This window comes from Epinephelus lanceolatus, chromosome 2 (genome assembly GCF_041903045.1).
Source record: "Epinephelus lanceolatus isolate andai-2023 chromosome 2, ASM4190304v1, whole genome shotgun sequence".
NCBI lineage: Eukaryota > Metazoa > Chordata > Actinopteri > Perciformes > Serranidae > Epinephelus > Epinephelus lanceolatus.
In genome coordinates, this window is record NC_135735.1 from 9,784,184 (window position 1) to 9,809,740 (window position 25,557).

General features: G+C 41.3%; 1 protein-coding gene across 1 annotated transcript; it reads left to right on the forward strand.

Moving 5' to 3' along the window:
* Window positions 1-25,557, forward strand: LOC117253130 (paired amphipathic helix protein Sin3a-like). Its single transcript, XM_033620497.2, has 21 exons — window positions 1-193; window positions 6,150-6,366; window positions 7,207-7,395; window positions 8,077-8,183; window positions 8,714-9,056; window positions 9,243-9,494; window positions 9,615-9,767; window positions 12,297-12,452; window positions 12,796-12,882; window positions 13,020-13,138; window positions 13,402-13,627; window positions 13,864-13,980; window positions 14,165-14,403; window positions 14,496-14,679; window positions 14,904-15,486; window positions 17,009-17,178; window positions 17,467-17,640; window positions 17,733-17,825; window positions 18,641-18,735; window positions 21,128-21,335; window positions 22,265-25,557. Exons 2-21 carry the CDS (start codon window positions 6,172-6,174, stop codon window positions 22,481-22,483), a joined length of 3,909 nt encoding a protein of 1,302 aa, XP_033476388.2. The 5' UTR covers window positions 1-193; window positions 6,150-6,171; the 3' UTR covers window positions 22,484-25,557.

Consider the following 25,557-nt stretch of genomic DNA (forward strand, 5'->3'; position numbering starts at 1 on the left):
ACACCGCTTCATACATACACTGTTGTTAGCGACGTAGCCTCTCCGGGCAATTTCATTTTTTGACATTTCCATCCGCGACCACTTCTCGGAACTTCACTTTTCGTCACGGCCAGGTGAATGCACGAGTAGCGGCTTACTGGTCGGGTCCCGGTACACTGGTGCGTCAAATTGTTGCTGGTGGCAGTCCTACGAGGTAAGTTAAACTAGTGCTAGCTTGTTAGCCGAGGGTACCCTGTACTGATGGGGGTTGGTTGTTGTGCTAACGTGCCATTTAGTTAGCTTCTACTTAACCTTGCCGAACATACCAGATAGCGATCTAACACTGGCTACTTTTATGCGATGACTAAATATTTTACTGTGTTTTCCTCTTCCAACAAAACAACATGTGGGGCTTTCAGTAGCGGCTACGTTAGCTTGCAACGCCGATAAGTTAGTCTAAGTAAGGCTAGCATGCTAATAGCGGCGACCATGAATTAGCTGACATGCTAAAGCTGAGCAGACCTGACAACATGCATTTTTGTTGTTAGTTTGTTCTCGCTGTGTCTAGTTTCACTGCATATGTCGGGGATTTTGATCAGACAAACGTTTGTGGTGGGGAGGCGGTTTGTGTGACAGCTAAGTCTTCTGTCCAACTTCTCGCTCAACTTAATGCGACGTTAATGTTGTGTGGAAGCTAGTGCTAGCTTGCTAGCTAGCTAGCTAGCGCTCTTCCTGACCTAACGAGCTAGCCTTAGCAGAATTAATCACAATGTGACTTTATTTAACTACCCTGGTGTAACGGCAGCCCGTGTGTTGTAAACTACAGCAGCCGACTGTGTCTGAAGCTTGGCTGTTTTCTTGTCGGTGTCTTCTACCTAACAGCACGGCAGCCAACACGTTCAGCTCATCTGGATTTTTTTAGTAAGTCCCATTTACTGAGGACGGTCAGCGATGACCCGAGTGACAGACCACCGACACTCGCTGTGTCTTCCTGCCCAAACCAGCCTTTAATCTGCAGGTCGTTAAGGCTAGCTCGCTCGCCACATAACTTCGAGCTAGGAAGAAAGCCAACGTCAGCCATCAGACAAGCGAAAGCGGTCAGCTCACCGAAAACGGATGGCGTTAAGCTCGGTGTTTGGCAGAGAGGGGGAGGGGATGAGGCAGGGCTACAGCGAGCGAGCGAGACAGAGAGAGAGAGAGAGAGACAGCGCCTACATGCCTTTAAACTGTAAATGTTAGCTTTTTTGTAGCGCTAGTCGACTAATTTCGCCATCTTTTACTGTCTGTCGTGTTTGCTTCGCGTTTCGGTAAAGAAAATTTGAAGCTGGATGTGCGACAGACTCGATCTCGGCGACTCAAGACCGTTCGCTCAGCCACCGTGTTTTCCGAAACTGGTGGTGCAGGGCAGCGAGGCACAATGTCTGCTCTCCGCTGACCGACTGCAATGACGTTAGCTTAGGGAGCGTCAATAAATTACTCTTCTCTGTGCACACGTGTAGAGTGTGCTGAGAGCAACACAGACAGGGGCCAAACATCTTTATGCAATCTTAAAATTAGATATTTATAATGGTTTTATTTTTAAATGAACGCCTCACACACACTCATGTATATTTTGAAAATTTACTTTAATATTTTATTTTATTATGTAGTGTTAAACATTGTAGCATAATGCAAATTTTATTTTTTTGTTGTGATCAAATTTTTGTTTATTGAAAAACAGGATTATATTTATTTATTTATTATTTTTTTCTCTGTTTTTCTTTCTTGCACAACTAAACGAAGTGCTATGCTACTAATTTAAAATTTTATGGCAGTAATGCTATCGGTGTAAAATATTACTTTTGAGCCCTGTAACTAAAGTAAGGGAAGGAGGGGAAGGAAGAGAGGGAAAGAAAAGGAAAAAAGGAAGAGAAGAAACAGGAAAAAGGAAAAAAAAGAGAAATTGTACGAAAAACATAAAATGGTTATATCTTTGTCGCTTGCACACTTATTGTATATTTAGTTGTTGTTTTTTTTTTTTGTTTTTTGTTTTTTTTTTAGTACTGGGTATTTGATTTATTGTACTGTTGTTGTTTTTTTCTTTACTTAAATTCATACAAAGTTAAAGAGAAATGCGAAATGCTTATTTGTGAAAAGATGAAGGTATGAATTGCACAGCATAAATAAAAAGTTTTTAAAAAAAAGAAACAGGATTATAGCATGGACGAACAGTGTGAGTACAGATGTGAATAATATATGCAGCAATTTCCACTCAAGAAAAATAAATATGAATACAATTAAAGGAAAAATAAGTAAATAATCAGGTGAAATAATGACAGAAATTACAAACAAAATAAAATTAAGATGAATGTTAACGCCCCGGAAACGCCTCACCCTCCCCTCCCTGGACCCAGGACCCTATCTCCTCTACAGTATCACGCCAAGAGGCTTCGTAGGTTAGTTGAAAGTGACTGTCAAGCCACTATTACTGCCTCTTGTGCTCTGTGGACTTGAGCAGTCGACAGCTCCAAATGCACAATGTCCAAATATGTCAGAATCCATGCACGGAAAGAAAGTGAATGTGAATGTTTCCAGCGTGTAGCCACGAGTTTCTTTGCTGACACATTTTATTTCAATTTTAATGTACATTTCCACTTAATTTTATTTATTGCTCTATATTCACACACTTTCTTTTGTACTCTTATTCTTACTTCTGCCATCTTCTCTATTCTTTACAATGGAGAAACTGTAATGAAGCATAATTCCCCCTTGGGGATCAGTAAGGTACTTCTGATTCTGATTACACACGCTTTAAATAATTTTTAAATCTATACTATAAAGTTGAGAGATATCCTGGTAAATACAAAAGGTAAAACTGAAAATAGAAAAGTCATATTTCGAACCAAAAAAAGTATCATGGAATTAGGTTATTTGAGCCTTCATGGGTTGGCGGCACTGCAGTGTTTAGCACTGTCGCCCCACAGAAAGAGGGTTAACGGGTTCGAACCCAGAATTTGAACCACCAGGAACATGTGCTGACACTTTGTATGCAAACTCAGCTCACTGAGTTTGCATGTTCTCCCCGTGTCAGCATGGGTTTTCCCTGGGTTTACTCCGGCTTCCTCCCACAGTCCAAAGACATGCAGGTTAATTGGTGTCTCTAAATTAGCTGTAGATGTGAATGGTTGTCTGTCTCTATGTGTCAGCCCTGTGATAGTCTGGTGACCTGTCTAGGGTGTACCCCGCCTCTTGCCCAATGTCAGCTGGGATAGGCTCCAGCCCCCCCGCAACTGCTAACAGGATAAGCTGTTACGGAAAATTAATGAATGAATGGGTAGGAAACAGAATCAGAAATACTTTGAGTCCAAGTGGAAGTAGTGATTCGTTACAGTTGCTCCAGTTTAAAGAATAGAGAATTATAATGAAAAGGAAGTATGTACATTTAAGTAATATGATACAATAAAATGGAAATAAATGTGCATTATGCTACAACGTTAACACCAGTACTTAAGATATTAAGAAAAAAAGTTGTGCTACATTACACTATATGAACTAGTGTTACATTCAGAAATATAAATCATGTACCATGCTATAGTGGTTACTACATTATATACGTCAATAGAATAAAGACGAGAACATTCAAGAGGTGTTAAGAATATTACACAGATGAATGATTGCCCAGAATATTGTGGCAGTTGAATTATGGCACCAATTATTGCATGGTAAAAAATAAAGTAATAATAATAAAATTAACGGACTGCCCCTGCTTTTTATACCTTACTGAACAAAGATGTGTCTTTTCCAGAGCACTGTCGCACTGTGTTTACTGTGGTGGATATGAAAATATTGTAGACAGCTGTGTAGATCAGTGTCTGTGCATAAACTCATAAACCTGACATGTCCCTTAGTTCACAATGCATACATTATATTAAGTTATCTTTAAGTGGCATGGAAGATGGAAAATCCACATCTTGATAAAATAAGTGTAAACATCCAACTATAATGTACCAGATGGGCAACATGGAGGCTCTAGTACTGGGTGTTATTTTTTGTAATGTTTCTGCAGTATGTATGTATGTGTTGTATTTATGTATCAGTCAATAGTTTCCACTCCATATTTTCTTTTGTTTACAAATTGTTAAAAATGATAAATCTAAAAACATAGTACATTTCTGTACAGTCTCTGTACATTATTATGCATTTTAATGTTATTCACAGCAAGCTTCAAATTATTGTCATATGCATAACTCTTACAGAGAAGCAGTCACTAGCAATGAGAATATAATCTCTTGGGCTCCCGCCAGCAATGCTCACTAAATATGTATTAAAAGAAAATCATGTCAGTAAAGAAAAATCTAGAACATGCAGTAGTGGGAAATTAAAACATAGGGGTGAAATGTAACATATAAAATGATATATGTTTGTAGTCGACAGTTATTGAATAGTGAATAAACTAATGTAAATGGAGAAAAATGAAAATATATATGCATAAAGGGAAGTAAGAAATATATACTGTATATACAGAGATGTAAAACAGGAAGTAAAAGTGTATAAAGGTTAAGGGACACTTGTGGCGATGTCCTCAAGAGCTAGAGTTCAAAATTCTTAAGACCTATGGAATAAAGCATTCCCTGAGCCTCACGCTATGGGACCAAAAGTCATACTTTATCTGTATTACTTAAATTATATTCAGTTTTGTTCCACCTATTGAAAGATCCTTTAATATCATCAAATGGAGTTGCAGAAGAAACAGGAATGTTTAAAAGCACTCTCTAAAAGATGGTGTGCACACCAGCCAGTGCATAAAAAATGTTTTAAACTCAAAGTGAGATTTTATAGCATCAGTAAATGTACTCAGGCACCATGTTCTTTCCAATTATACATCTCCAGTCACAGCTGTGAGTTCCTCATCCTTACTTTGTAGTGTGAAAAGTGGTAATAAAAACATTTGTCTTGATACAGAGCCTTCAGTTGTACCAAATTATATAATACAACACAGTCGGGAGACACAATATGGGAATTAAACACTGTGGTTATTACTCATCTGTTAAGTTACAGATAGCTGGTTACGTCATTGTAGCCTAATGGTAGGAGGAAGAAGCCCCGTAGCAGCCGTGCCTATTACTTGACAGACGGTCCCTAACCAGCTGTAACAGCCATTCTGCTGAACAATGATGGCACGTCTATTTATGGACACGCGATGCTCATGGGCATGAATTTCGCTTTGGTTTTTACTTTTTTTTTCTTGCTTGTAATTTGCATTTTTTTGAAAATATCCAAATGCCACTGTTGTAGCCCGAGGCTGTTCAGCCTAACTACCGGTATTTACACAGACAAGACCTGTCACATTTTTGTCATATTTTAACTCAGAACTTTTACAATCTATACTTCTGTATCGTTTTTAGAGCCTCTGGTTAAAGACTGACTCTTAAGTTAGTTGGTAACATTCAACAAATGTCCATGTTTTCTGCCATTAAGCACCTGTGTGATACTTTGGGCAGAGTTTATGGGATTACATTATAGTGAATCACTTTTCAGTGCTTCCACAGTGACTGTAGAGTTAAATCAACTCCTCTCTGAGACAATCAGCCCAAAAATCTTTTGTTATACACTTTCTACATTTACATCACAATGTGTAGTTTGTTATGTAAGTGTATACGGACCATTTACACTGTTTGCGATGCAGTCGGTACACCTTCAACAAACAATATACTGCGTCACAGCTGAGGAGACAGTGGTGTGAAGTTTTAAAAAAGGTTCAGTTTAAGCACAGTGCAGTCACCATCACACCCTCTTTAATGAGCTAATTTTAAGAGTAACTTGCCGTGCATTTATTGTCGTCTAGGCTTTTAATCAGCATTCTAGTTAGATTGACACTGAATAATCAGAGAGAGTGCAGACAAATTAACAAGAACGATCGGCAATTCTCAAACATCAGGGAAGTATGTGTAGGTGTAACTGTGATACTGGACATCAGTGGGAATTAAGCAGGAATAATTTACTTTACTAGGACTGACATAAAAGCTGACCTCTTTTGTATTAAATTTGATTTGTAAAAGTGTTACTGTCTTCGGCTAGTTCTTGCTAAAGAAATAAGATGCACATTCTTAGAGAATCCTTGATAGGTTTGTTCAGAGACTGATTAAAACCAAACAGCCTGTTTACTTTCCATCTGTCTGTGTCCACTTCAGCTCCGTTGAGTATGCGTGTACAATGAAGAGGCGTGTGGAGGACCAGGAACCAATATTTGCGCCCCAGCAACAGCAAGCACGTCGCCCCCCAGTTCAAGGCATTGCAGACAGCTTCCAGCACCGGGCCCTCGCCCCGGCCCCTACTGTGATAGAGGCAGCTGCAGACAACATGCAGCCATCAACTGGCATCCAGTATTCTCTCCCCCAAGGCTACCAGGTATGATGGCATCAGTGTATTCAACTCGGACAACAGCCTAACAGGAGCAGGAGTGGCTGCTATTTACAGTCAGAAGCCACATTAGAACAAAACCTTTAGAGGATGAAAGACAAGACTTTAGAGTTCTGCAGCTTATTTTGCCCAAAGTTTGGGCCTCATTCACAAATAGTCACACAGAAATGTTCTTACTTTGTGCGTCTGTCATTACAGATGACATCATCACCATAGAAAATGTTTGATTTTAATCTAGTTGTGTGTAAAATCTCAGGGAGCCACCGCAGTGCTCAGAATATAGGTGCATTTGTAGTACATCAAAGACAAGTAATAAATAAATTACTGCAGAACTGTAGCACTGATAATAGGTGTAGAAGAACATTTGTTTGCCTCTTGCTGATTATTTTAATACCTTTGTCATGTTGTAGTTTATGTTTTAGTTTAGTATTGTAATTATTACAGTCATTTAGGAGGATAATGGAGCTTTAATTTTATAGCTATTTAATAGGCGACATTTTGTCAATGCATCAGTAAATCAACAGTTTTAAATATTGTTGTTTATTAAAGCATTTTTCAATAATTATAATACGCTACGCCTACATCATTTGTACGTGTGCGTGGTCTGAGGCAAGTTTAGAGTACTAACAAATTCAGGTAAATTCAGGAAAACACTGATGAATCCCAGATTTTTACAGATGAACCGAATATTATTAAAGAGTAGATGCAGTTTTAAGATGTACCTTTTATTCAGTGTCATTTTAATAATACATAAAGGACTTTTTGTAACCCCACAGAAAACAAGCTTTATCGATGCTGACATCCAGTAATTTCTTCCCAAAAACACAGGTGCCTACAATGCCTCAGAGCACAAGTGGACATGGACACGGACATGGACATAACAACGCTGCACCTCATGTTGGTCCCCACGCACACAGCCTGGCAGTTCAGTCCCAGGGCCCTGCAGTGGTCCAAGGTCACGTTCACCCACCTGCACCCATGACTTCAACCCAAGGACAGCAGTTTCAGCGACTGAAGGTACACACAGACACACACACACACACACACACGCATGCAAAAAAAATGGCTCAGTAGCACCCCCTACAATATTTTGACAACACAACCCCCAAAGCAGGTTTGACCGACGTGTACAATACTTGGTAGGCACATGTAACACTCTTAGACATACAAAAAAGCCTCTTGTACCCATTCTCTAAACCCAACAGGAAGTCGGCCATTTTGAATTTACTCTGCCTGTATTGTTGCCCATTTCCAGGGCTCGTTCTTTAACGAACCAGTCCTAGAGATTTTATGCGATTGACTTAAAATGTTGGTCTGTCCCTCCGAGAGGACCTTGAAGAAGAAAAGTTATTACAAGCTTGAGTTTTCGTCAGTCCATGTGGTAATGCCAAGGTGTAAAGCTTGCATGTGTCACCATGAAACAGGAAGTGGTTTGTAACTCCAGCATACACGGTCCAATCTTCCCCAAATTTCACACGATTGATGACAGTCCTGCCCTGAACACATCCATATGCCAATATTTAGTAATGAGTACAGCGCCACCTACTGGCAACAGGAAATGTCATGTTAGGATATGAGTGATATGCCATCTCACTCCTGCGTACAGTGTCCTACTACCTCAAAAATGAACTGTTGCGTCAGCCGGTGTCCTGCCAGCGCCCCGAGTTGGTTACACTTTTTTTGCTCTTTACTTTGTAGGTTGAAGATGCCTTGTCCTATCTGGATCAAGTGAAGCTGCAGTTTGGAAATCAGCCACAAGTTTATAATGATTTCCTTGATATCATGAAAGAGTTCAAGTCACAGAGGTAAGTTCTAGGTTTATTGGCAACATTTGGAGAAAATCCATAAGTAATATTGCTCTTTGTCAAGATTGAACATATAGCACACAGAACAATCCCAGCAAGCAATAGTCGTGATTTAAACGTATTGGCTATATTTAGCTCAGATTTAGTCTAACTACATGTAACCCAAATCTAGCCAATTTAATTTTGAAATTGATTAAATGTAATTTTCGCCATTGCAGATGGCGTGCGGTATGATATTCAATCACGTATGGAGAGTCAACAGAAATTAAAATATGTTTATCTCCATTTTTTGGACATGGTCTCTACATAGCTGTATAACTGATGACGTCTACACTTTGGCTATGGTTAGACATCTACCAAATTTTCACTGACAGCCCAAATTCAGCCGTGATTTAGCCTAGACATCAGGTCTTCATGTAGACAGCTATTAGACGCTTTTTAAACCAAAAAATGCTTGCTGGGATATATCTGTGGACCCAGGTGAAGGTGAATCAGTCGCTAAATTCCTATCTTTCATTCTGTCACTACAGCATAGACACGCCTGGAGTCATCAACCGCGTGTCCCAGCTCTTCAAAGGCCATCCGGACCTCATCATGGGTTTTAACACTTTCCTGCCACCCGGATATAAGATTGAAGTTCAAACTAATGATCTAGTCAACGTGACCACGCCGGGTCAGATCCACTACATCACCCCTCATGGTATTTCTGTTCAGAACATCCCTGTTACTGGAGCGCCCAGCCAAGCTGCGAGCCACAACCAGCACCAGAGTCTGCCACAGGCTGGGCCGCACACCACTACCACCACCACCACCACCACCACCACCAACACCCCGCCCACCTCCACCCAACCTGCTCCAAGTAAAACCAGCAAGGTAGCATACGTGCTTCTATACTGGTCCATATGTTATGTGGTTATAGAGCAAACCCCACTGGTTGTCTTTAATTATTAGATTTGTTTTAGAGATATTGCTAACGTGTTTTTTTTTTGCACACCAAACTGAATCTTTGCTGAACGAGTGTAATGACATGCTTGTACTCTTTTCTGTCAATCCCTTCAGCCAATTCAGTCTCCAGCCCACACACCCACCAGCCAGCCCAACCCATCCATCCCATCCTACGCCTCACCGCGCTCACCTTCGGTTCAGTCCCACACTCCTGTGAGCAGCACGCCGTCCGGTGGGCCACCTCTCCAGAACAACCAGCCAGTGGAGTTCAACCACGCTATAAATTATGTCAACAAGATCAAGAACCGCTTCCAGGGTCAGCCTGACATCTACAAAGCCTTCCTGGAAATCCTTCACACATACCAGGTAGGAAAATACACAAAATGATTCAGGCAGTTTATCATAAACAGGGCTGCCGGTACCCAGAAGAAAATGGCATATACCGAGTGTCAATCTCGTGATCTTTTTTATTGATACATTTTCCAGAAGGAGCAACGAAATGCTAAAGAAGCAGGAGGAAACTACACTCCAGCGCTGACTGAGCAGGAGGTCTACACTCAGGTGGCAAGACTCTTCAAGAACCAGGAGGACCTGCTCTCAGAGTTCGGACAGTTCCTTCCAGATGCAAACAGCTCAATGGTGAGTCTCTGTGAACAAACTAAAATGGTTTGTGTTGTGATTGTTCCTGACTGTGTTGTGTTAAAAATTTGCAGTCTAATAGTGTTGATGTAAATATAAGTAAATATCACTGAAACAACACAGGAACACATTTTATGTTTTTTAGCAGTGGCTGGTTCGTGACAAAAGCTGACACCACATACAGTGATGGAAAAAGGTTTTCGGACACCCTTAAAATTTTACACAATCTCAAATATTATCATGAAATATTTGTGGAAAAATCTTTTTTGTGTTTCAAAAGGTGTGGCTGCATTAGACAGATACAAACAAATACAAATTATATTTTTTTGTTTATTGTTTACAAGAAAAACTAACAAAACTAAATTCTTGACAGTTTCAATATGTCAGTTCTCAACATTGTCGGTATCAAAGTCAACAAATAACAGAGAATGTGTTCAAAACTGAACAAAAAATAAATAAACCATCACATCATCAAATTAATATTTAGTAGTCCTGCCATTGGCACGTAGTAGAGCTCTAATCCTGGCTGGCATGTTCCCCACGAGCCTTTCACACTGTTGAGGGGTAATCTTGTCCCATTCTTCTTGAATTACTGCTTTTAATTCTTCTAAATTCTTTGGTTTAAGCTTTGAAACAGATCTTTTGATAATCCACCACAGATTTTCAATGGGGCTCATGTCCGGGGATTGAGCTGGCCACTCTAAGACCTGGATACTGTGCTCCTGCAGCCAAGTTCTACTGGCCTTGGATGTGTGGCAAGGGGCATTATCTTGTTGAAACATCCAGTTTTTACCTCGACGGAACAGTGCACGCACAGAAGGGAGCATGTGGGTTTCGAGAATGGTACAATACTTGGTAGAGTTCAATGTGCCATCACAGACAGTGAGATGACCAACACCAGCAGCACTCATGCATCCCCAAACCATGATACTGCCTCCACCATGCTTGACAGTAGGTACTGTACATGCTGGAGATAATGCTTCGCCTGGCCTTCTGCGTACCCTCACATTAGTAGGAGGAAGATAAAGCTGGAAACTGGACTCATCTGACCACAAAATCTTCTTCCAATTCCTGGCTGTCCAGTTCTTGTGTGCCTGGGCTCAACGACGCCGGGCTAACCTCTGTCTCTCATTGATGAGGGGCTTCTTGATAGCCTTGTAGGACCTTAAGCCATGATCTAAAAGTCAGCCACGTACAGTGCGGGTGGAACACTGGACACCAGTTTGGTTTGACCACTGCTGCTGAAGCTCCTGTGATGTCATTCGGCGGTTTTGCCTGCACATGCGGATCAGGATGCGGTCATTTCTTGCTGAAGAAACCCTTGGACACCCAGATCTTGGTTTGTCTTCCAAGCTGTTGGTTCGTCTGTATTTCTGCAGAGTGTATCCAACTGCTGAAGGACTGCATCTGCACTTCCTGGCTATCTGGCGGCAGCTGTACCCTTCCTGGCTGAGAATCTTTATCTTCAGGCATGTTTCCTGTGTTAGGTTCCTTGTTTTAGCCATTTTCGTGTCTGAAGAACTTTCAAATGTGCTGGCTTTATGTAGACACGAAGCTTGGCAACAAAAATTGTGTCTTTTAATAAAAAGAACGACCTTCATCACTGGTACCAAAATGACCCAATACTCAAAATTTCTTATGTATTTTTATGGAACCAATCAATTTTAAGTTTTTAATGGCTTTTTTAGGATTTATTTAGTATTTTGGCTGTGACTGTACTAAAAGAAATTCCACTTGAAGACCTAAGAGTGATTCTTAATGCAATATTTCACAAATGCATGGGGTGTCTGAAAACTTTTTTCCACCACTGTATGTTATCTGCCATCAGATCAGCCAATAGCAAAATACAGTTACAATAGCAAGATTTCAGCCAGTAGAGGGCAGTCACTATGCAAATTTATAACACAACATGTAGACCTGAATCCATCAACAACACTACTAAATACCCATATACACTGGTGTAGTCTTTCTTTAATATTTCTTATAATTATTATTACTAATAAGTATTTTAAATTAGGGGTTGTGCTGTTTTTGGTGTCAGTGGTAAGCTGAATGAACTGAAACCACTGCCTAAACACTAAAGTTTTCTACATTTATTAAAGGGATAGTTTGAATTTTTTGAAGTGAGGTTGTATGGGGTACTTATCCAAAGTCAGTATATTAGCTACAGTAGATTCCTGTCAGCTCGCCCTGGTTTTGGGAAGCAGGTAGGAGTGCCATCACTAAAGCTAAGCAATGTACTGCTGTAGAGAGGGGCAGCAGCAAAATGTTTTAGCCACCTAAAAAAATCATGTAACTGTTTGTAATACATCGGCTATGGCTACGTACTTCATACAACCCCACTTTAAAGGATCCGAACTATCTGTTTTAGTGCCCTCACTGCGTCTTATCCTGTCAGGAAAGACTCTCCGTCTTGTATTTAGCTTCTACAATAGTTGATTATATTTAACCAAAAATTATTTTAATGCTTCCTGCAATTTTTTTGTGACTCGTCTTTGGTGAGGTTATAATGTGTAATGCTCTTCTCAGCTGCTTGGAAAGACCACACCAGACAGGGCAGAGTCAGTGCGCAATGACCACGGCGGCACAGTGAAGAGACCCTTACTGAACAACAAGCAGAGACTGAGCCAGAACGGCCTGCCAATCAGGAGGCCTGCTGGAGTGGGAGCAACACCACCTGTCAAGGTACACACACCTCTACGTTCTGTTCAAATTTATACAGCTGTTCGTTTCTTACTTCTTTACTATAGATGTCAGAAATGCCAATATGCTGCAAAGGTGATTTGGCTCAGTTTATATTAATAAGGTTAAATATTATTAACACCTCACAAATACAGTTCAGCAGCACCTACATAAAAATAGAAGCTATTGTAGTGCTGCTTTAATAGTTTATTTTGGTTTTAACTGCATTTACCAGATAAACTGGTTGTATTTAAATGTACCAGCACCACCAACATTTACCAGTTTTTCTAAATATAAAATTTTGCTGCACCAATCGTGATTTTGTCACGTCCTTAAACCCTCGCAGAAGAAGCCCAAAATATTGGGAAAGGACCATGGCGTGACTGAAGTCGGCAAACACAGCACCAGCACTGAAACTATGTTCTTTGAGAAGGTCAGTGTCGATATGTTCAGCACCAGTGTGTGTTAATTTTAAGTCCTGATGATAACCAGATGTTAATGATACGATGAAATCATCTCAAGGGAGAGTTTGTTCATTAATGTTTGTGACTTCTGAAAACACTTTAACAGGTGAGGAAGGCTCTGCGGAGCTCTGAGGCGTATGACAACTTCCTGCGGTGTCTTCATATTTTCAACCAGGAAGTAATCTCTCGTGCGGAGCTGGTCCAGTTAGTCATACCGTTTCTGGGGTGAGTTAAATTGTACTATGGAGACATGAAGTACAACTGTGCCAATGATTTTGCTACTCCTCAGTGTGGGTTAGTGTAAGTATTTAATGAGTATTGTAGTAAAGCAATGGGTTTTTTTTTCCTGATATAACATGACCTTGTTGAACCGGACAGATTTGGATTTTAATGAAATATAGTTTTGATAAAACTGAAGATAAGATAAAACAACCACCTGGCCGTATCTCTAATTGTTTGTTTCCCGTTCATTGCGCCTCGATCAACAGAAAATTCCCAGAGCTTTTTACATGGTTTAAAAACTTCCTGGGGTACCGAGAGTCAAGTCACGGGGAGTCGAGCCACGCAGAGAGTTTACCCAAGGAGCGTGCAACAGAGGGCATCGCCATGGAGATTGACTACGCTTCCTGCAAGAGGCTGGGGTCCAGCTATAGAGCACTGCCGAAGAGCTACCAGCAGCCCAAGTGCACAGGAAGGACGCCGCTGTGCAGAGAGGTGAGTCACTGAAGGACACGTGCTTATAAAATGTTATCTTTGTCATGATGACCTGTTTATCCTCTCTCACAGGAAATGCTTTTGAGCTTTTGTTATCAACATTTCCTGGACAACATATACCAGTAAAATGAGAAAGTCGAATTGTCCTGCTGTTTGTGGTTTATGATGTTTGTGCCCGCAGCACGTGACCGCTTTGCAAAAATGACATTTAAATTAAACTTCCTGTCCTCCTGCAGGTTCTCAATGACACGTGGGTGTCGTTTCCATCATGGTCTGAGGATTCTACATTTGTAAGCTCCAAGAAGACTCAATATGAGGAGCACATTTATAGATGTGAGGATGAGCGCTTTGAGGTGAGGAACACAAAGTCCACTCACACTTCAGAGTAAATATTGAAGGTTCTTGTGTGGTGTGAAGAATATATTATTTCCCTCCAAAGACCAGAGAAAAGCCTTCAAATGAAAACCTAGCTGCCGACACCGGCAGACACAATCAGACATGGATAAACTTATTTGTCAATAATCTCCCCTGCTTTAGCTGGACGTCGTGTTGGAAGCCAACCTCGCCACGATACGAGCCCTGGAGACGGTGCAGCGGAGGCTGTCTCGCATGTCAGCTGAGGAGCAACTGCGTTTCAAGCTGGACAACACGATGGGCGGCTCCTCAGAGGTCATTCACCGCAAAGCTATCCAGAGGATATATGGAGACAAGGCCCACGACATCATCGACGGGCTCAAGAAAAACCCAGCTGTGTCTGTCCCCATAGTGCTGAAAAGGTTAATAGTCTGATTTTAGTTTCTCATCAGAGCTTTGATAAGATTTGAACACTTAAGGTTGTGCATCACGTTTTTTTATGTTGCGGTTTCAGATTAAAAATGAAGGAGGAGGAGTGGAGAGAAGCACAGAGAGGCTTCAATAAGATCTGGCGGGAGCAGAATGAAAAGTATTACCTGAAGTCACTGGACCATCAAGGCATCAACTTCAAGCAGAATGACACCAAAGTGTTGCGTTCAAAGACCTTACTCAATGAAATTGAGATGCTATATGATGACGTAAGTTTTCTCTCGACAATAATTTAATTATTTATGAAGGAAAATGTAACTGCTCATTGTGATCGTTGGTTGTTGGTGCTGATTTTGATACAGTAATAGTTTTTACAACACAATTGAGTTTATGTGTTGAAGCTTTAAATTGGACACTAGCTCGTGTAAATGTTTTGCTCTCGTAGTGATATTGTCAAAATGTAGTCAAATCAACTCCTGTCTGTGTCCTGCAGCGCCAGGAGCGAGCATCAGATGAAACTGCCACACTGCCCCCGAGCGGCCCTCACATGACCGTGACCTATGAAGACAGCCAAATCCTGGAGGATGCTGCCGCCCTCATCATCCACCATGTCAAAAGACAGGTGGGCATCCAGAAAGAAGACAAGTACAAGATCAAACAGATCATCCACCACTTCATCCCTGACCTGCTGTTTGCACGGCGAGGTGAGCTCTCTGATGTGGAGGAGGAGGAAGAAGAGGAGGAAGAAGCCATGGAGATGGATCCAGACGGCCCCAAGAAGCACAATGGCCTGCCAGGCAGCAGCCCATCGAAGTCCAAGCTCCTCTTCAGCAACACTGCAGCACAGAAGCTGCGGGGCACGGACGATGCCTATAACATGCTCTACGTGAACAACTACTGGTACATCTTCCTCCGTCTTCACCACATCCTCTGCTCTCGTTTACTGCGGATCTACGGGCAGGCTGAGAAACAGATTGAGGAGGATGCCCGTGAGCGAGAGTGGGAGAGAGAAGTGTTGGGGCTCAAGAGGGAGAAAAATGAAAATCCAGCGATCCAGTTGAAGATGAAGGAGCCAAGTAAGTGTGAAAACAAGTGGTTTCAGTTTTGTTAATGTTTAAGTTTTACCATAAAATCTGTCCAGTCCTCATTGTGAGTTAGTCTGGAACCTCTGAGTTCATTTTTAATTTAAGAAGCTTTATTAATTGCTGCAGTTAGAGCAACGTGTGGCACAGCTCTGAGCATCAACAGATTTAAACAAGACTACAGTGTGCAGCTGTTATGGTGTAGCAACGCTACGTGTGTGAACGAGTGTTCATGTTTTTGTCATCAAATTTCGAAAATAGTACTTTAACTTGTCACCATACTATACAATTCCTAACTTCTATACAGTAGCTTTAAAAAATATTGATATTCAAGACCAATTTTTGATACCGCAGGGTCAAATTTACACTGAGGGCATACAGGTTAACAATTTTTAATTAAAAGATAACAACATAATATGTCTATAACATGAGAGTGACGACTGTTCCTCTCTTGGTTAGGACTGTGCTTAGGACTGGATGGTAGTAAATATTAAGAATTACTCCTCTGGGAATGTCACACGCTCATAAACCGTTTCACACATTCAGAATCTATATGTATTTTTTACATGAGTTTTGCCTCAACAGTGCTCTTCTTTACTTAGCTTGGTTTATGCTCACTATAAGCACTGTTTCCACCAAACACTTTCAGTATGGTACCTTCAGACATCGTACCTAGACCCTAGCGTTTCCACCGCAAACAATACTGTTAAATGTGGGCGGGGTTGTTGTCACTCACTGCTCTGTCCAGCACTCACTGTATTTCCTCATTATCAGTGACACAGATGGAAGTCTGCACCTTGTTTATCGTCCACAGCACAAGGCTGCATGCAGACATTTTCAGAACAAAATAGTCATGTTGAAATTTAAGGTGTGTAGATGGATTCATGTCGTCAACTCATGCATTCAGTAACATTACAAATAAATGTTCCACCTTAAAAGTTGCCGGCAGTCGGTCCAGTGAATTAAGTTATTTTCTCCAACTACAGCTGCTGCAAGAGGCAGCAAAACGTACTTTCAATTTACAACTATAGTTTACTTATGTATGTAAGACGTGCCACGGTATGAACAGTGGTTACAAAACCAGCCACAACTCAGCCCTGAGCAGAGTGACCGTCCTCTATTGACCAATCAGACTGCAGTGTTCACAGCTCCACCTTTTAGTACCAGATCTGTGTGCTAGGTACCCCAACAGAGGGGGGACCAAACATGGGGACGGTACAGAACGGTTCCATTGGTACCATCCACAACTTTTCACAGTGGAGATGGAAAAAACATGCGCAGAACTGAACTGAACTGTACTGTACTGTACTGCTCGGTGTAAACAGGGCTTTGGAAATCTGAACTGTAGGTGACCAGAATCATCTACCAGAGGAAATAAAACATGAGCTCACAGATTCATCTGCTCACTAAAATCCTCCGTAACATTGACTTTGATTCCTCTGTACAACCATGGTATAGCGTACTTTATAATATCTCACCATGTAACTCAACACATGTACTTTGTTTCTGCCTGCAGTGGATGTTGATGTCGAGGACTATTACTCAGTGTTTCTGGAAATGGTGCGTAATCTTTTGGATGGGAACATGGAGCCGGCTCAGTACGAGGACTCCCTGAGGGAAATGTTCACTATCCATGCCTACATTGCCTTCACCATGGACAAACTCATCCAGAGCATCGTCCGGCAGGTCAGCTCAAGATTATATCATTTGATTTGATTTATTGATTATAATTGTCATGTCACGCAGTGCACAGTGAGCTAAAACAAATGCACATTTGCACGCTAAGAAAAAGAATTGAGATAAACAGAACAAGAGAGGCACAGCGAGACCATAAGGAAACATGTCTGTTGAGTTATTGTTTAGCATGCAGGCCAGCTCCAACATGTACAAAAATAAAATATCTTTAGACTCTGCGATAGATGATCGTCACTTGTTGACACAGATGTTGCATACTGAACTTGTTGCTTCCCACAGCTCCAGCACCTCGTCACCGATGATGTATGTGCGCGCGTAACGGACATGTACCTAAGCGAAAGTGCCAATAAAGCCACGGGGGGCTCGCTGTCCACGCAGACATCCAGGGCCACAGCAGAGGGGGCCTACCAGCGCAAAGCAGAGCAGCTAATGTCCGATGAGAACTGCTTCAAGGTACCACACGCCCACAGAGTAACAATGATATCGTACATCAGTCTGAACAACTCAGAACACTTTGTTAATACGTCACTTCCTTCCTTGTTTAGTTGATGTTTATAAAGAGCCGAGGATCAGTCAGTCTGGCCATGGAGCTGCTCGACACAGAAGAGGTGAACTCTGACGAGCCGGCAGAGGCAGAGGTAAGACTCATTACAATGATACACAAAGTTGTCAGTTTATTAGGTACATCCTGTGTTACTCAGTACAACGTTCTTGCTAATAATATGACTGCTATGACTGTTTTCTGAGGCAAGAGTTGTTTTGCATTACGTGTAATATCTTTGTCCTCCAAATTGACATCAATTGGTGGTGGTACACACTCATACACATTCACACATGGTACAGCAGTTGGGAACAATTTGGGGATCAGTGTTGATCCTACTGGTTTCATTTTTATTATGATATAAAAAATTCATATCGTGATACTCGCAGTATTTCCACTTGTTGACACTTGACGTCATACTGTTACCCACAGCAACAACAACCATGGCTGAAAGAAAAATTACTACCGACTCCACGATGGTTCCAAAAAGAGGAGCAGCTTCAGTAGTGTGGAATAAACTGTGGCGTCCTGAATGTTTTATGAACAGCCCCGGACTTATCAGACTCTTTTAGTGACTTACAGCTCAGAGGGAACTCATTCAGTGGCTCCTCTGGCAGCAGCACAGCGTCTCTCCCTCTTCTCTCTTGCCATGCACACGCAGGATTCGTTTTCGTCCAGTGATTTTGTCATAAATCTTTGGTAGTGTAAACCTACGTAACTCGCGGCTCAAAAAAAAAACTCCATGTATGTGAATGTGTGATAGTTGTGGTATCATAACAGCCTGTCACAGGTTACAGCGTGACGATTAGAGGAGAAATGGCAGAGCATAACAAACTTGTCATGTCGTCACCCCTACTGTATGTTACTGAATATGCAACGCATGTTTATTTTTTTCTGCTCTGTCCTCCACAGAGATGGTCAGACTACGTGGGCAGATACCTGAACTCAGATTCTGCGTCCCCAGAGCTGCGCGAGCATCTGTCCCAGAAGCCGGTGTTCCTCCCCAGGTGAGGCCCCAGCCATGTGTCCCTCTTGTCTGCATACTTTCTGTCCTGAGGCTCTAGTCAGCTGAGCAGCCACTCCACTGTTGACAAGCCAAACCAGCTGCCAAATACAACTCATTTTCAGAGATAGAAAACAGTGGCACTTCTGCACAAGCCTGACGTAGGAAGCTCTTTGTAATCACAAAAAAATATTTGGTGTAAGAACTCTACCTTTTTAGTGACGGACAAACAAGGTTTATAAAGGTTTGTTAAAAAGAGTAACTCCACAGTAACAGTGAAGTGCTTGCAGTGCCTGAACACCCTCCTGTTTGTAAAGAATCTCATTGGCTGTGAACGTGACTTTTGTTCAGTTTCTGACCTCTGCCTCACGTGGAAGATTGCACTTTACATGGCCATCTTTTTTAAAAAATATGGAATTTATTTATTCATCGATTCAGTTCCTTTTTAATGGGAATTTTATTTATTAATAGTAAGGTTTTTTAAAATGATTTTGGCTTGATCATGGGTTTGAATTTCCACCTCAGCAGACTGCTACGAGTAATCATTTGGTTTGATTATTATTCACGTTGTATGGAATTTAAATGACAATTTTCATTGTGTAACATAAAAGCAAAAGTCAATGAATGCACAAACTGAAAGCAAAACAAATGGGTTCCACATTTTTCGTTTTAATTTGATTTTTTTCTACGATGTCGTTGAGCTGAGTTTGAGAGACTGAAGCTGTTGTGTTGGGCCTGAGAGACTCTGTTAAGAGAGGACAGTGGTTTCCTTTTCTACCTTATCATGCCCTTTGTTTGTGATTGTATTCAGATCAAAGTACCTGTATTTGACTACTGTTTGCAACTGTAAATGCCCAAATGTCCATTTGTTTAAGTCTGTTATACTCAGTGTTATGTTTGTAATAACTTTCGGTGGAAACAGTGCACTCCCTTTGCAACTTTTTGTTGCGGGTGAGGTTTCTTTCCACCGCTTTGACAGAAGTTAGTGCTCATAAGTTTTTAAAAACTCTAGTCAAGCACATTATCTGCAACACTTGTACAGAGGAGTAGGGTTTGTAAATAAAATGATTGTCTAAATTGTCTGTTCATGTTGGTGTATTTCTTTCCCGGCACCTCAGAGCCGTGCATGGAGGCGTGGTTGTGTCTAAAAAAGCTCCAGATGAGTGTTGCACATTGAGCCTGTCTGTCATTGCTTTTTGATGCTTTTTGATTTGATTTGTTCCTTTGAGATGGCTGTCCATTACCATGAACATTTCAAAAGGCTTTTTAAAACACATACACACACACACACACACACACACACACACACACACACACACACACACACATACACATGCCACACACACACATACAGAGAAAAATACTGCTCTTAGTTTTATCTAATTTAACCCATTGCATAAATCTGGTACCTGACTATGATTTATCAGTGGGCTCACCCACATCCTGTCCCTTTTTTTCTCATCAAATCTATGAGAGATCAGCAGCACAAGAGGTCAAACGACTTCCTTCTTCACAAAACTCTTCAGTGGCAGTAACAAAAAAATAAATAAATTCCAGCAGTTTCTTTTCCAGTTGTGTTGGGTCTTCATCTCATGATCATAACACTCTGTACATTGTTGGTGAAAGTATGTGCACATCAAAGTTCTGAGCTCACATTTTGGATTGGTTTCCTATCAGGCAGCGATTTTCTAGTGTTTGTCTCTAACGGTTTTTTTGACTTGAAATTGGCCTCACTGTCATGTCTTTTAAGTGGAGCCCTGAATGCAAAAATATGCTTCACGGTTTCAGTCCCCGCTCACCTGTACCCTCAGTGGTAAGTACACATTTAAAACTTTCATTCAGGTGGGGTGAATAATTGCTTCTTTTTTTTTTAATTACCTGCACAAAATCAGGATAAATTTCCGATTCAGATATTTGTTTGCCAAGCAGATTTTACATTTGAACTATGTGGCTGTGCAACGGAAGTGCACTGTACAGAAATATCACGACTGCTGCCTCTGCTGCTCTTATAGATCCACATTCCCCTCGAATGATTTGACTCCCTATCTAATTCGGTCACTCGGGTGAGTTGAAATGCATGGGTTTAAGATTAAGTGTTTAAAGGGACAGTCCTCTCAAATTTGACTATGCTGTTTTCAAATTTGCTTAATGTCATGTGTATTGTGCCTAACCACATCTCCTGGGCTTTAAAATCGCACAGTGCATACTGTCAAGTACAAAATTGTGCCATACATAACGTGTTAATAAAACATTTGTACAGATTTTTTTTTTTCTTTTACAGAAATTTGTGCGAACTTTCCCTGTAAACGTGATGCACCCTTTTGATGTATGTGTGGAGTAATCAGAATTTCTCTATCATCAGTCCGGGTTACTCACGCGTGTTTATCTGCTTTCAGGAATTTGAGGCGGATCAGGAAGTGCCAGAGAGGATGGGAGCAGCTGCAGCAGGAGAGAATGAACAAGGTCCCCTCGGACAAGTTGCAGGTCGGCAACAGTGAGCTAAAGATGGAATGCATGTTCAAGCTCAACTCCTACAAGATGGTGTACGTCTGCAAGTCAGAGGACTATATGTACAGGCACACGGCACTCACACGGGCTCATCAGGTAAGCACAGGAAAATGTAGTTTGTAGTTGCTTTCCAATAGAAGGAGACGCTTAAACAAACACAGTGACTCAGACAGCCTTTTATCTTATAGAATACTGTGAGTGGCACTCCTGATGTCATTGTATCCTACACAATACAGTGACAACAAGGTCTTTCTATTCTATTCACCCAGTTAGATGTGAAAATAAACTGGCTCTAAACTTGCCTAATTTAATGTTTATTTAAGTAAAGTGTAGTGGGTTTGGAGATGGCGATTTTGCGCCTGTTTCTGGGCAAACAAAAAGGATCTCACTCTCTGTAGGGAGCCTTTCCATAAGTTGTCATATTATATATTACGTTACACATTGATCAGCCAAAACATTAAAACCATGACGGGTGAAGTGAGAAACATTGATCATTTTGTTACAGTGAAATGTTCTGCTGGGAAACATTTAGTCATGGCATTCATGTGGAGCCTGTTTCACAGCTGTCGTCTCCAGCCCTCTGACTCAATACTAGACCAGTTTCAAAAACTGTTGTTCCCATTCATCATTTAGACACAAAAACATGTGAATAAGGGTCCAAGTTGAAAAATACCAAGCTTAACATTTAAAGCTAATATAGCTAACAGGAGCCTCCAGCATTTATCCTGTGGTGTAACAGTGCCCCCCAGTGAATGTAGATGGATCTGAGTTCAGCTCAGTAGCCACTAGATGTCACCGCAAGAAGGACGCATCATATTCAAAAGACACATCACTTTTGGTGCCCTCAGAAAAGTGACATTCCCTGGTCCCCAGAGATTTTCTGCCTGTCTTTAGAATCAGTTTTCTACAGTCCAGTGGATCACTCATTTTGTCTTGACGTTACACTACCTGAATAAATGAGGCGACTCTCTGTAGACATATCTCTGATTTCCCAGTGGCTGAGCTTTGTCGATGTCTCTTTCCAGTCTCAAGAGCGGGTCAACACGCGGCTGCACAGACGCTTTCACGCCTGGCTGGACACCTGGGCCAAGGAGCACGTGACCAGCGACATGGCTGCCGACAACCACAAGTGGCTGATGGGAGAAAGACGAGAAGGCCTGTTGCCCTGCACCACCACTTGCAACCCTGAGGTCCTCCATTATATCAACATTAACAAGTACCGGGTGAAGTACAGAATACTGTAGTCTCTGTTTACTGAAAGATAAACTGCGGCAGTGACTGTCTTCACGCAGCAGACCGGCAGTTACTTCATTTACACAGTAGCTTCATGCAGATTTTTACAACCTGCTCTTACTGGATTCCGTTGCCAAAAGTTTTGCAAACGTGTCAGAAGTGATTCAGGAACTTTGTCCAAACTTTTCAAGCTTACTCTGCGAGTTTTGTAATATATGTGAAAAAGAGGATTTGCAGGTGTTGCTGTCAGTATATTGAAAACAACCCACCTGTTGCAGAACTCCCACTATTAAAGGGATAGTTCAGATCTTTTAAAGTCGGGGTTGTTTTGGGGGGTTCTTATCCACAGTCAGTTTATTACCTGCAGTAGATTTTAGCTGGCACGCTCTCAGTTGGGAGAAATGTTGAGTGCTGTGAAGGGAGCGGCAACAAAACATATTTTACCACTGAAAAAAATCAGAATCAGTTAAAGTGTACAGTATATCTAGAATATTTTCGCTGCTTTACCAAACAACCAGACCCAGTTTTCTATAGTTAACTGAAGCCGTTATATCACAGTCTTGACAGTCAGACCCAGACGAGAAAAACAGTGATTTAACATCAGCCCCTTTTATGCTGCCTGTTCAAGGTGTGAATATTGCCCCATTATTCTGCCCCGTTCTGTATAAAAGGTATGATTGCGAAATGGAGGGACAGAGTTGTCTCGCCTTTACGCCGTTAGCAGAGGTAGTCACATCGCCAAAATGATGTTTGTGTAAAAGGGACAGCCTGCAGCACGGGTGTGAAGTTTTGACGACGTTATGTGTGCGACCAGGAGAGTTAAAAAGCAGCTAGCAGCAGTTAGCAGCTAACTCAAAGACGAAGAACAGCTGCCAAAAGCACTACCAACGCACATGTTATACATCACACTAGAAGCCGACGCATTTGTGTTACACGTGATGCCTGTCATGCCTCTTTTCCAGCTTACATAGGGTGGGAGGCAGGGTACACCCTGGACAGGTCACCAGACTATCACAGGGCTGACACATAGAGACAGACAACCATTCATACTCACACCTACGGACAATTTAGAGTCACCAGTTAACCTGCATGTCTTTGGACTGTGGGAGGAATGGGGAGTACCCAGAGAAAACCCACGCTGACACAGGGAGAACATGCAAACTCTGCACAGAAGGGCTCCCCCACCCCTGGTTCGAACCTGTGAGGCGACAATGCTAACCACTGCCCCACCATGCCACCTGCTCCCGTGTTCAGCGAGCCAAAATTACTGTTTTTCTCAGCAGAGTCTGGCGGCTTTGATGAGCATAAATGGAGAGCACGTTTTGTTCCTGATCCCCTGTCAACAGCACGTCCCATATTGGCATGCCTGCGTCTCTAAACCGGGAGCGTGCTGACAAGACATCTACTATAGGTAATACTGACTATGCATAAGAACCCAATGCAACCCCAGTTACACAGAGAAAACACTCCTGACTGCATCTTCTCTTTGGAGCAAATCCCAGTGTGAACAAACAAACAAATGGTTCAGCATTTCATGACTAAATCCAAACAGTGAAGTAAGAGTTTTTACAGATCCACGTCATTTTACAGGAAGTAAAAACAAACCTCAGCTTTTCTTTTCAACAGCAGCATGTTCCTGTTACTTCTGTTACAATGTGTGCTGTCAGACTCGGAGTTTAATCTGGCTTCCAGCTGTAAACTTGTATAGCCTGTGAATGTTTTGGTGGTAAAGGTGCAGTTAGGCACCATATACAGTATATATACATATATATATATTCAACATCTCTGGCGACTGCTGGATAGATGCCTGGCATCAGTACAATGCCAGCGGTGTGTATCGAGTACAGTAATTTATGACCGCCCAAACGCTTTGTGTAAATATGTTGTTTATATCTAGATATTTTTTTTTTTATTATTGATGTGTAGCGTACATTAACACACACATAGTATCAATCTTTAGCTAGAGGTGGCAGAGAAAATGCAAGAGTTTAACAGTTTTTTACCAAAGGATGTTTAATTAGAGACCTTTTTCGTTGGTGGTCTGCTGAACGTGTCGTCCCTAAAGTCTGTTTAGTAGAAAAAAGACCCATTTTATACATGTTTTGACCCCTTTCTGCGCATTTCTACCTTAAAGTCTTTGACATCAGTGTCCCTCGTGGTTATAAGATGATTGAATGTAGCTGAGCAGCAACTTCTCCTTTTTCAAAGTACAGTATATGTCCGTTTTTGTTTAATTTCAAAGTACTGAAGTCTTAAACAGTACCATCAACTTTTTCTTGTATTTAAACTTAACCAAATGGTTAGAATCTGTACGACAGGTTCAGCGTGTCATCTATAAAAACTGTACATGAGCTGTGTTTATTTTTTATGCCCAGTGTTGGTGACAAACACTGACTGATGTATAGTAGGTCTATACGTGAATGTCAGACATGTGACTTGTGTACAGTGTAAGGATTAAGAGAACAAGCAAGCAATAATAATTCCTTTAGATGCAGTTTATCAAAGCTATCAGTTTGTATTTCTCGCCGAAATACAAATGTGAATGTTGTATTCCCTTTAAGAGAGGGATGTAAACTAAGGATTTTTATCGCCTTTTCCCGTCTGCAGTTTGTTTAATAAAACTGGAATCGGCCCTGTAGATATTGTAGGTAATGTTAGAGGGAGATGGGAAGATATCCATCACACTAAATGCTGTAAAATGTTACACAGTGGAAATCGACAATTAGCAACAGGCTTTTCTTCACATTAACTTTCGGAAACCAGATATAATTTTTCACATGGATCATAACATGGAAGCAAAAGAAAAAATTAATTAAGGAATCTACCTGACTAAATTTCATCCTCCATTTAAGGCAGAGGTCAGTAACATAACCAGCTACAGACAATCTTGGAACAGTTTATTAACGTGGGTTTTTATTTTTATATTTACTACTGTGTTTAATATGGAAAACCACAGCAAGTCCCGGGGAGACGATTGTACATAAAGACATTGTTTGTACCTTGTTTTAATGTGTCTCTTCTCTTGACTTTTATGATGTTGTACATGAGTGTTAGTATGGTGTTTGGCATTAAACTATCCTTTAAA